This window comes from Neopelma chrysocephalum, unplaced genomic scaffold (assembly GCF_003984885.1).
Source record: "Neopelma chrysocephalum unplaced genomic scaffold, ASM398488v2 Primary Assembly neopelma1_94, whole genome shotgun sequence".
Lineage (NCBI taxonomy): Eukaryota > Metazoa > Chordata > Aves > Passeriformes > Pipridae > Neopelma > Neopelma chrysocephalum.
This window is the reverse complement of record NW_020897756.1, coordinates 238260-249048: the sequence shown is the minus strand read 5'-3', so window position 1 is coordinate 249048 and position 10789 is coordinate 238260. Positions and strand designations below refer to the sequence as shown.

At 49.7% G+C, this 10789-nt stretch overlaps 3 protein-coding genes across 9 annotated transcripts in view; 2 read left to right on the top strand and 1 right to left on the bottom strand.

Moving 5' to 3' along the window:
• Nucleotides 1-250: 250 nt before the first annotated feature.
• Nucleotides 251-6985, top strand: DDX27 (DEAD-box helicase 27). 3 transcript variants are annotated; one of them, XM_027693818.1, is made up of 21 exons: nucleotides 251-387; nucleotides 461-595; nucleotides 720-779; nucleotides 1222-1375; nucleotides 1749-1795; nucleotides 1953-2039; nucleotides 2775-2880; nucleotides 2965-3138; nucleotides 3449-3599; nucleotides 3751-3850; nucleotides 3960-4101; nucleotides 4176-4329; nucleotides 4444-4525; nucleotides 4601-4778; nucleotides 4919-5025; nucleotides 5183-5288; nucleotides 5390-5484; nucleotides 5586-5712; nucleotides 5964-6048; nucleotides 6232-6306; nucleotides 6592-6985. In XM_027693818.1, the coding sequence occupies exons 1-21, from the start codon at nucleotides 292-294 to the stop codon at nucleotides 6605-6607; spliced, it is 2277 nt and encodes a 758-aa protein (XP_027549619.1). In that variant the 5' UTR covers nucleotides 251-291; the 3' UTR covers nucleotides 6608-6985. The 3 variants fall into 3 exon arrangements, with proteins under 3 accessions (XP_027549619.1, XP_027549618.1, XP_027549617.1); XM_027693817.1 differs by having other exon boundaries at nucleotides 4444-4778; nucleotides 6592-6632; nucleotides 6719-6985; XM_027693816.1 differs by having other exon boundaries at nucleotides 4444-4778.
• A 681-nt stretch (nucleotides 6986-7666) lies between these two features.
• Nucleotides 7667-10099, bottom strand: SNRPB (small nuclear ribonucleoprotein polypeptides B and B1). Its single transcript, XM_027693819.1, has 7 exons — nucleotides 9983-10099; nucleotides 9751-9902; nucleotides 9289-9400; nucleotides 8879-9031; nucleotides 8387-8525; nucleotides 8081-8206; nucleotides 7667-7866 (listed from the first exon to the last, which is right to left on the bottom strand). Exons 1-7 carry the CDS (start codon nucleotides 9983-9985, stop codon nucleotides 7829-7831), a joined length of 723 nt encoding a protein of 240 aa, XP_027549620.1. The 5' UTR covers nucleotides 9986-10099; the 3' UTR covers nucleotides 7667-7828.
• A 42-nt stretch (nucleotides 10100-10141) lies between these two features.
• ELMO2 (engulfment and cell motility 2) overlaps nucleotides 10142-10789 on the top strand; it is an 18565-nt gene continuing 17917 nt past the window's right edge. Inside the window, exon 1 of one of the 5 annotated variants that reach the window (XM_027693808.1) lies at nucleotides 10142-10398. The gene's annotated coding sequence lies outside the window, so the exon portion shown is untranslated. The other 4 variants (XM_027693811.1, XM_027693807.1, XM_027693812.1 and 1 more) reach the window with 4 other exon arrangements.

Sequence of the window (10789 nt, the reverse complement as noted above, 5' to 3'; positions counted from 1 at the left end):
CCCGTATCGCTCGTCACCGGCCCCCGACACAGCGCCTCTCCCGCGGGAAGGAGAGGGAAAGGAGAAAGAAGGAGAAGGGAAAGGCAGCCCGCCCCCCGCTACCCACGGCCGCGCCCAGCGCCGCCAGTTTCGTTTTTCTTTCCCGGCTCTGCCCTTCTACTCTCTTCCCATCTCTGCCCTCCCGCCCCTAAGCCCGGCCCCTGAGCCCGGCCCAGGCCCTCAAGCCCGGCCCCAAGCCCGGCCCGGCCCGGCCCCGCGCACGCGTGTCCCGCGGCGCTCCGGGGCACGGCCATGGCCACGCTGGAGAGCCTGGGCCTGGTGGGCACCATCGCCGAGGGGGACGCGGTGCCCGAGGAGCCCGAGTCTGACGACTCCGCGGATGAGGAGGTGGGGCCGGGCGGGCTCGGGGCGCGGGCGCGGTGCGGCCTGGCCGGCTCGTGGCTCACGGGTGTTCCCGCAGGAGCTGTGCCGGGCGCCGGGCCCCAGGCGGCGGGGCCACAGGAGCGGGGACTTCAGCGCCGCGTTCGTGTTCGGGGAGGCGGAGGCCGGCGGGGAGGACGCCTGGGCGGCGGCGCTGCGGCAGCTCCGCGGCAAGGTGAGCGCTGGGGAGCCGGGATGGAGCTGGTTGCAGTGCCGGGGCACCGGCAGTGCCAGGGGCCACAGCGCCCAGTGCTCTCCAGGGCTCCTCCTACAGCTCGGCTCTGTGATTTTCTGCCTAGAGAGCAGCTACGACGCTGGATGAGAAGATTGAGAAAGTGAGACAGAAAAGGAAGCTCCAGGTCAGGGTCTTTCTCATTACTGAAAAGACTGGTATGTGTTTGGCCATTCCTTCCCTCCAAAAGCATCCTGAGGCACAGGGCTCGAGGTGCAGCTCATCACCTTGGCTGGGTTTGCAGCCACACGTGATGTGTTGCTGAACTGATAAGGATGCAGAATTATTAATAATTGAAGTTAGGCAAAACCATGGATCTGTGAATGGGCTTGTAATAACAAGTCACCATCCCTGGAAGTATTTAAGAAAAGACTGGACATGGCACTTAATGCCATGGTCTGGTTGCCATGTTGGTGTTCAGTCATAGTTTGAACTCAATGATCTCAGAGGTCATTTCCAACCTAAATTATTCCCGGATTCTGTAACAACGAATACAAGCTCACAAAGAATTGAAGTTCCTTTTTTACCCTTTATTTTGAAAGCTTTTCTATTTTTAAATCTTTTTTTAGGAAAGGGAAGCTAAACAAGCAAAAGTGAGAGATGAAGATGCAGAGGCTGAGGATAATCAAACCACGAAGGGGGAATGTGAGGACTTTAGCAGGGATGACGAAGATGTGGAGTCTGAGTATTCACTGGATGATGAAAGTATCTTCACAAAAGCAGGTATTAGCAGTACACAGAGAGATGCTCAGGAGCAAGAATCTGACAGACTGTTGGCTCACTGGAGAAAAGTCTGTAGTGAAGCCTTGCTGGGAGTGGGCAAGAACCTTTTATATATTGTTGTCTTCCTTATGCAACATTCTTTATGATTTTAATCAAGCCTAATTAGAATGGTAGCCATAGTACTTTAATTGAACTCGTTCCTTAGGAAGGATAGTTTACTTGGCATTTTTACTCCACTGCATGCCTCTACTTGTTTCTGAGGCTTCTCCCTCAATAGCTCAGAGCAAAATGTATGAGGTTAAGATAGTCACAATATCTTGTTATGTGTTTAGGTGTGCTTTTTAATCTCTGTCACATTTCTCTTCCTTTGCAGATAAGGTCAAAGTGAAGGAACGGAGAAAATCAAAAAAGGGACAAGTGGTAAGTGTTGGACAGTAGTAAAATTCCTCCAGCATTTCTTGTGGAGGAATTTGCTCTGGTTAACAAACTGTAGCTAAAAAACCAGCCCAGAGCCCTTTGATAACATGTTGTGTTGCTGCCTGTGTTGTTTCAGTTTTGTTGTTGTTCCTGTTTCTAGGAAGCAGAGAGCTTTTTTGAAGATGCCTCTCAATATGATGATAACTTGTCATTCCAGGACATGAATCTTTCACGGCCTTTGCTAAAGGTATTTACCTAATTTATTTCTTATATACATTACTCTGAAGACAGTTGTACAGCCTTTCCTCCACCAATTAGAACTTTCAAATTCCTCTTCTTGCAACCACTTTGAAAAGGAAATTATATGGGAGCTCATGTGATAGTCTTTTAGGAGCCGTTGTTACAAATTAATGGAAACTGTTATTTGATTTGCAATGTGTCAACACTGCCTCGAGCTAGACTTATCACAGAATGGCTGAGGTCATCTTGTCCAAGCCCCTGCTCAAGCAGGGCCACCCAGAGCTGCTGCCCAGGAACGTGTCCAGATGGCTTTGAATTTCTCCGAGGATGGAGACTGTACAACCTCTCTGGGCCCCCTGTGCCAGGGCTCAGTCACCCTCATGGGGAAAAGTAATTCTTACTGCTCAAAGGAAACCTTCTTTGTTGAGTTTGTGCCCATTGCCTCTGGTCCTGTCCCTGGGCACCACTGAAAAGAGCCTGGTTTCATGCTCTTTCCACCCTCCTGTCAGGTATTTATATACATTGACAAGTCTTCTCTTCTTCAGGCTGAACAGTCCCAGCTCTGTCAGCCTTTCCCTGTGTGTGAGGTGCTCCCAGGCCCTTCATAATCTTCGTGGCCCTTTTGCTGGTCTCTCTCTCCAGCATGTCTGTGTCTCTTGTACTCAGGAGCCCAGGGTTGGACACAGTACTCCAGGTGTGGCCATACCAGAGACAGAATTTAATTGCTGTATCTCCTTTGTAGGCAATCACAGCTCTCGGTTTCAAGCAACCAACCCCAATTCAGAAGGCTTGTATCCCAGTGGGTCTTCTGGGAAAGGATATTTGTGCCTGTGCTGCCACTGGGACAGGTAGGGGCTTGAGCAGGGCACCAGAACTGTGGAGAATCAGCTATTCACAATAATTGGTAATTCTTTTTAATTTTTTTTCCTTAGGTAAAACAGCTGCCTTCATCTTGCCTGTCCTTGAGCGCCTGATTTACAAACCTCGTCAGGCTCCCATAACACGTGTTTTGGTTCTTGTGCCAACACGAGAACTGGGTATTCAGGTGCACTCTGTCACAAAACAGCTGGCACAGTTCAGCAGTGTCACAACTTGCCTTGCAGTAGGTGAGTATTAAGTTGTTTATGTGAACTGTACAGCTCACTGTAAACCACTATAGGGAACTGGGAATTCCGTGTTGTGAAACTGGAGGCTGTACAGTTATTATGCTTCTAATAGATATGTTGTGGTTTAACATCTTAATTTCCAATGTTGTGCTGTACTTGTTTGTTGGTGTCTGAGAAAGAAGATGTGGGGTCACTTCTATGTGTGAATGTGGTTTAATCTGAGCTGTTTCCCATTCCTTAGGCCATTTGCATCCCTGTACTCTGCTGCAGCTGCTCGGGGGGTCAGCAGTCCGTGTTCACTCTCTTTCAGGTGGCCTGGATGTGAAGACTCAGGAAGCAGCTCTGCGCTCTGGGCCAGACATTCTTATTGCCACTCCTGGGCGACTGATTGATCATCTCCACAACTGCCCTTCTTTCCACCTGAGCAGTGTTGAGGTGCTGATTTTGGATGAAGCGGACAGGTAGGGTCAGCAGGACAGCAGGGAAAACATGGCAGTTTTCTCCTTCCCTTTTCCCAGGCTGTAGGGCTGTCTTTGTTGCCCTGCCTTAAGTAATGTTTCTTACCTACGACCAGTAAAGCTGCCTCAACCTTGCTGTTTTTCTCCTGTGTAGGATGCTGGATGAGTACTTTGAGGAACAGATGAAGGAAATAATCAGGTTGTGCTCACACCACCGTCAGACAATGCTTTTCTCTGCCACAATGACAGAGGAGGTAAGACAAGCTGCAGAGAAACGTATCAAGGCAAGAAGTTGAATGGGAGTTTGCCTGGTCTTTTACCAGAAATCACGTGGACTTTTTTGTCCTTAACCTGTTTTTGTAGGTGAAGGATTTGGCTTCTGTTTCCCTGAAAAATCCCGTCCGAATTTTTGTGAACAGCAACACGGATGTGGCGCCTTTCCTGCGGCAGGAATTCATCCGGATCAGACCCAACCGAGAGGGGGACCGTGAGGCCATTGTAACAGGTTAGCAATGGGCAAAGACAGGCTGGAATCACTGAGTGACTACGAAGCAGGATTCTGAGAGCACTTTCTTTTAGCTCTCCTGACAAGAACATTCCGGGATCACGTGATGCTGTTCACCCAGACCAAGAAGCAGGCTCACCGTATGCACATCCTGCTGGGACTGATGGGGCTGCGGGTCGGGGAGCTGCACGGGAACCTCTCTCAGGCACAGCGGCTGGAATCACTCAGGTATTAGCAGGCTTAGTTGGCAATCCTAGGCTAAAAAGAAGATCAAAGTTGGAAGTTTTAGGGCAGAAGCAGATTGCTACTTGCATTGCTAATGCCTTTGCTTTCTCTGCTCAGGCGCTTTAAGGATGAGCAGATTGATATCCTGGTAGCTACAGATGTGGCTGCACGTGGACTTGATATTGAAGGTGTTAAAACAGTGAGTATTTGCAGTGCTGAGGTTTTTAATGATGCCTCTAATGTTGTTTCCCTCCTAACACCATTTCTGTTACAGGTTATCAATTTTACCATGCCCAACACCACCAAACACTATGTCCATCGTGTGGGTCGGACGGCCAGAGCAGGCAAGGCTGGGCGTTCAGTCTCACTTGTGGGTGAGGAGGAGCGCAAGATGCTGAAGGATATTGTCAAGACTGCTAAAACAGCAGTGAAGGCCAGAATTCTCCCCCAAGGTACACACCTCACTGAGGTAAAAAGCGGGAGAGCAGTGCCCAGGGAATATCATGGGACAGGGCAACACTGAAAGAGGTGCTGAAAAACAAGAGGGACTTGACGTGAGCCGCCTCTGATGTTCACACGGTATTGCTTTCAGATGTCATATTAAAATTTCGAGAGAAGATTGAGAATCTAGAGAAAGATATCTATGCAGTTCTGTGCTTGGAGCGTGAGGAACGTGAGATGCAGCAGTCAGAAGCCCAGGTAAGCTTTTTTTTTAGGAAATTTTTTTTTAGTTTCTAGTGTAGATATAGTCCATAGTGAGGTTACCCTAAATGTATTTAACCTGCCTACTTTAGAAGGGAAAGAGACAAGTATTTTTTATCCCCTGTGAGCTCACTTCTTTCCTGAATTATCTCAGATCAATAAGGCAAAGAAGCAGCTGGAGACAGGAAAAAAAGAGACTGAAGGTGAGAGTTTGGAGCGGAGCTGGTTCCAGACCCGTGAAGAGAGGAAGAAGGAGAAATGTGAGTCATGACACTGCTGCCATGTTTAATTCTGTAGCTGCAACTGGCCTCTGCTCTCTGCTTTAGGAGGTTCTTTATTCTGTTTCTCTTTCTCTCTCCAGTGGCTAAAGCCCTGCAGGAATTTGACCTAGCATTACGGGGGAAAAAGAAAAGGAAGAAATTTATGCAGGACACACAGAAAAAAGCCCAAATGACTGTGAGTACATTTATGGACAAATGGGACCCTGGGTGGACTGTCAGAGTTCTCCCTTAGCAGAACCTCACATCACTGCAAACTTGCATCTTAACATCTTTCAGCCAGAGGAAAGGTCACAGTTTGAAATCTTGAAATCTCAAATGTATGCTGAGCGTCTGGCCAAGAGGAATCGCCGAGCAAAGAGAGCCAGAGCTTTGCCAGAAGAGGAACCAGCAGCAGTACCAGCAGGTAGAGACTTGTTTTACAGCTAACTTACCTTATGTCACTTACTTTGCTAGAAATAGGTAAATTAAACTAGTTTGTATAGAGGGAAGCACTGCTCTTTGAAGGAATGGCCACCAGTGCTGGCCAGGGTGCACATTTGCAGAGAGCAGTCATTGCTCTTCCTGATGGTTAGGCTACTTGTTGTGGTCAAGAGGACTGGGATGATGCTGTGGCCTTCTATTTACAACCATGGTTCTGAATATTGTCTCTGTTAGGTCCCAAGAAGAAGAAAAAAGTGTCTGTGTTTGATGAAGAGCTGACCAACACGAGCAGGAAGGCTCTGAAGCAGTACCGTGCCGGGTAAGGTCTTAGCAGTACTACCTTAGTCCAGACTTTAGTAGATGAGATTTTTGCATCTCTGGACTTCCTCAGGGATACCTTGACTGATACTGGGGGAAAGGTGGGCAGGGTTCTTTTGAGAAGTACTGTGCTCGATATAATTCTTACTGTCTTACCTCTCCTCCTTCCCCTCACTCTCAAAAGCCCTTCGTTTGAGGATCGAAAACGTCTGGGTACTGCCCAGCGCAGGAAAGGAGGAAACTTCAAATCCAAGTCCAGGTATAGCTCCCTTTACTTTCTTACTCAAATTTGGGTTTTTTTTCCCCTGCTTTCTTTTTTCTTCTTCTTGTGATTGCTTAAAGGCCCTTGCTAAAAGGTTTGTTGGTTCTACAGTACCTTACCCTTCTGCTGCAGGTCTGGGGGCAACCAAGGACACTGCCTTTAATAGCACATTTTGGCTTCTACTTGGGAAAATACTTCATCTAGAAAATATTCAGTGCTGCTCCTCATCTGTCACAGAGTTGGGCTGGAGTGGAATGTCATTTCAATTATCTTCTCTTTCAGGTACAAGAGGAAGTAAGAACTGTTGGCAGTTACCAGACAGGTAATTTCAGACATGCTCTGTACAGAGCCTCGATTTGTTTGTGCTGCAAGGAGACAACTTCAGTAAAGTTGAAGTTTTTCTTCAACCTCTGGAATAGCTTTTGGATGTTTGCCAATACTTGGTTGAAGACCCTTTGTGAAAACATCTGTAGCAGCCCATGCAATAAAGAATTATTTTTCTTTTAGGAGGTTTACTCTGTTTTATAGCACAGCTAGAGCACCTGAGAGCTGGGACCTGTTACATCTTTCTATCAGACTTTTACTTCATGTAAGTCAAGTTGTCTTTAGGGCAAAAACTGAATAATGCTTTGTTCATATACTTCTGTGATCTCAATTCATTAATAGAGCTGAAAAGGATTTCTGTTGTTGAGAGGCTATTCCTGTAATAGGAAAAAAAAGCTTTTCAGGCTGTTACAAAGATGGCTTTGGAGGTGCCAGTCACAGAAATTACAACAAATCTCCAAGAGGCTGCTGTCTGAAGGAATTATTATGTCCAAGGTGGGCAGAGTGGGCAGCTTCCTCCTGACTCCCAATGAAAGCAGCTGTAAGCTGAGGCAAAATGGAAGACTATAACCAGAATGGGGGCTGGTGTATTTTATTGTATATAATGATAGGTTTGGTCATCCTGTTTTTTGGTTTTTTCTTTTTACTAGAAGGAATGCAGATCCTCCTATAAAGACCAAACAGGTTTACTGCAGCCTTTATGCAAAACATCATAAATCACTATTCTTAACCCAGGTTCATTGTGAATAAAGCAGGGACCATTCTGATCAGTAGGCCATGTTTAATTTCATTGAAATGTTAAATCTTTCTTGGAATTTTTACCATCTCCACTGTCCCAACCTTTTTTTTTTCCCATCAGCCTTGGTAAATTTCATTGTTATGGTTTAATTCCTATAAGGAACACAGACCAACTGTTTGTTTCTGAGCTGTCTATACAAATTGAGCTTTTTGCCTCAAACCTGCTCTCCTGGGATGACCATAGTGCACCAATAAAAAATAACAGCTACACTCCTGAAATAAACAGAGCAGTACAACAGTGACTCCAAGTATTGGGTTTTCCAACTTTATTAAAAAGGGCAACGTTGACAAGCAGTAAATATAAAATATACATTACAAAGGTTTGAGAGGTGGTACTGCTCGATGTATCCCCTTACTTGGGTCTTCTCACAGTTCAAAGGTACATCACAGACTAATCTCACGGTCTTGGTGGACGCATGCCGGGTGGAGGGGGTCCTGGGAATAAAGGAAAGAGTTGAAGAGGAAAGAAGCAGCAAGGCTAAACTAAAAAAGACATTTTCCCTGTGCCCAGTGTAGCCTTAGGACCCCTTTTTTTTTGGCGCCAAAGCACTTACTGTCAACTAGCAGAGCTAGGGAGACATTGGAATGCATCACCCTTCAAACATCTTACAGCTTCTTATAGTTTCTAGGCAGGATAACCTGCACTCACCTCTCATTCCTGGGGGTGGTGGTCTCATTCCTGGTGGGGGCATTCCCATAGGAGCACCTCGGCCAGGTGGCATTCCCATCGGTGGGCCCATGGGTGGCCTCATGCCCGGAGGAGGTCCCATCATTCCTGAAGCCCGAGAAAAACCAAAGCATGTAAATCCAGCTGAATATTCAAGGCACCAGCTGGACATCAGGATATCCTCCCTAATACCAGTTCTTCATCAGACTGGGATAACTACATCTTTATCACCAATTCTGCCACAGAACATGAGCTCCTTGCTACCCCAGTGTACAGAGTGAATCCTACCTGGAGGAGGGGCTCCTCTGCTCATGGGTGGGGGAGGACCCCCACGCCCTGGTGTGTACTGAGTTGGGGCTCCTGCAATGCTGGCAGTGGCTGCTGCAGCAGCAGCTGCGACTGTTCCACGGCCCTGGGGTGTCATCACCTGCATATATAAATAAAATATATATAAATAAACAGGCTCACAGAAAAACAGCACAACATCTGCTTTGTATTAATAACTAAAATATAAGCAACACTGAAATTCCCCTTCAGAAAATCACACCAGTCTCCTCTAAAGTATTAAATGATGCTACAAACCTATAATACAATTAAAAGGATACCACTTGAGTTATGTGCAAAAAGCTGCATTTTTCAACCCTCTTCTTCATCATATAAGAGAGTTCCTAGAGCAGTCTAGTACCAAAAAGCCTCACTAGGCTCAAACTTCACGGTAACGGATTTCTTACATCACACTGGTACCAAAAAATAAAAGCCATATGGGTCACAGTATCTCACCTGTTGGGATGGTCCTCCCACTCCTCTGACAGGGCCAGCTAATCCTGCTGGAGCCTGTGGCATGGGAGCACCAGCTGGTACTCCCCTCCCTGCTGCTCTCCCAACTCCAGGTCCTCCGGCAGCACCAGCAAGGGGAACCCGTGCAATTCCAGTCTGAAAAGAGAGGCCCCCCAAAAGAAAGATTTATCAAAATTTAAGTCCTCAGGTCCTAGGGATGCCCACAGCCCTCCTCTGTCCAATTAAACATCCAAGCCCACAAAGGAACTAGAGCTTCCTGCAGTGAAATTTGTTGGACCTAGTCACAACAGCATCTGGAAGGCTAGAACAGCACATTAGTAGCATTCTCCCACAAGGAAGCAAATTTAGCAGATATCCCTCCTCTTTTTGCTTAGTTCTGTGCTCATTCTTACATCTTTTGGAGGTGGTCCTTCAACCGTCATGGATACCAGGTTTTCCCCTCGCAGCAACACAAGACCAAGGACTCGTTTCTCTTCCCGCTCTGGCTGTTTTGAATTTTTAGGTCTGGTGAGAAGAAAACATTGCAAAACAGAAGAAATAATAATAAAAAAAAAGAACGATGCTCCTTGAATTTACATAGAATATCTATGACTAGGCTTCTTCTCCAGAGAGGAGAGCCCACCACAAAAATCACATTTTTATATGCCTCAAACTAAGTATATAGAGGAGTCTAAACCGTTGCAACTGGCATCACAGAGGGGTATATTTTGGTTATTTGGAAAGAACTGAAGCAAGGTGCCTCTTGAACGATGATAGTTCGGGGATTTGCCCAGTAAGACTGAACGCATGAGTGTTCCAGCAGAAGATGCCCCTCCGCAGGACCGGGGGCCCCGCCCGCCGCCCCCGCCGCTCACTTGATCTTGCGGAACTCGTCGCAGTCGCAGAGGATGAGGTTCATGTGCTTGTCGAAGGCCTTGAACGTGCCGATGAAGACGCGCCCGTCCTGCAGGATGCACCGCATGCGGTAGTCGATGTGCTGCAGCATCTTGCTGCTCTTGCCCACCGTCTGCAAAGAGACCGCCGGGTTAACCCGCGGGCCGGGGGCCGAGCGGGGCTCGCCCCATCCCCATCCCCGCGGGGGCTCACCATGGTTGCGGCTCTCGGTGCTCCCTCCCGCCGCCGCCAACAACGCTCCCGCCGCGCCCCCTCGCCCCGCACACACGGCGGAAGCTCCGACGCGCGATTTCCGCCACGACTTCCGCCCGCCCTGCGCGGGCACCGCCCGTTCCGGCGCTCCGCGGACGCGCTTCCCGGGGCGGGACGGACGCGGCGGGGCGGGGGCTGCGCGGAGCTCCGCGGCCCCGCTGTCGGGGTGGAGGGAGCCGAGCGCGGCCGCGCCGCCGCCCCAGAGCCCCGCGCCGGCCCGGGCGCCCGCCCTGCATGAGCCCCGGCGGCCCCTGGCGCTCGCAGCCGCGCCCGGAGGCGGCGCTCCGTGGGCACGGGGAGCTGACGTGAGCCCTCCCGCGGCGGCCCCGCAGGCGAGGAGGGACGAGGGGCGCTCGGTCAGAGGGACTGAGGAGGTTGCCGACACCCGGGCTGGGGTGGAGCGGGGGTGCCGCTGGGGGTGGCGGGGCCGGCGGGTCCTGCCGCTGCGGGCGGGCGGGCGGGCGGGCGGGCTGGGGTGTCCATGTTCTCCGTGTTCTCCATGTTATCCATGTTCTCCGTGGTCTCCATGGCAGCGCGGCGGGCGCATGACGCGCCCATGGGCGGTGCCGGGGCCGCCGGAGCGCGGAGCGGCCGCGGCGGGTCCGGGGGAGCGCGGGCGGGGATGCGGATGGGGATAGGGAAGGGATGGGGATGGGGATGGAGAGCCGCAGCCGTCGGTGCAGCGCCTCCAACCGCGAGTCTGCTGCCTCCCCAGACCCTGCTGCCTCCCCAGACCCTGCTGCCTCC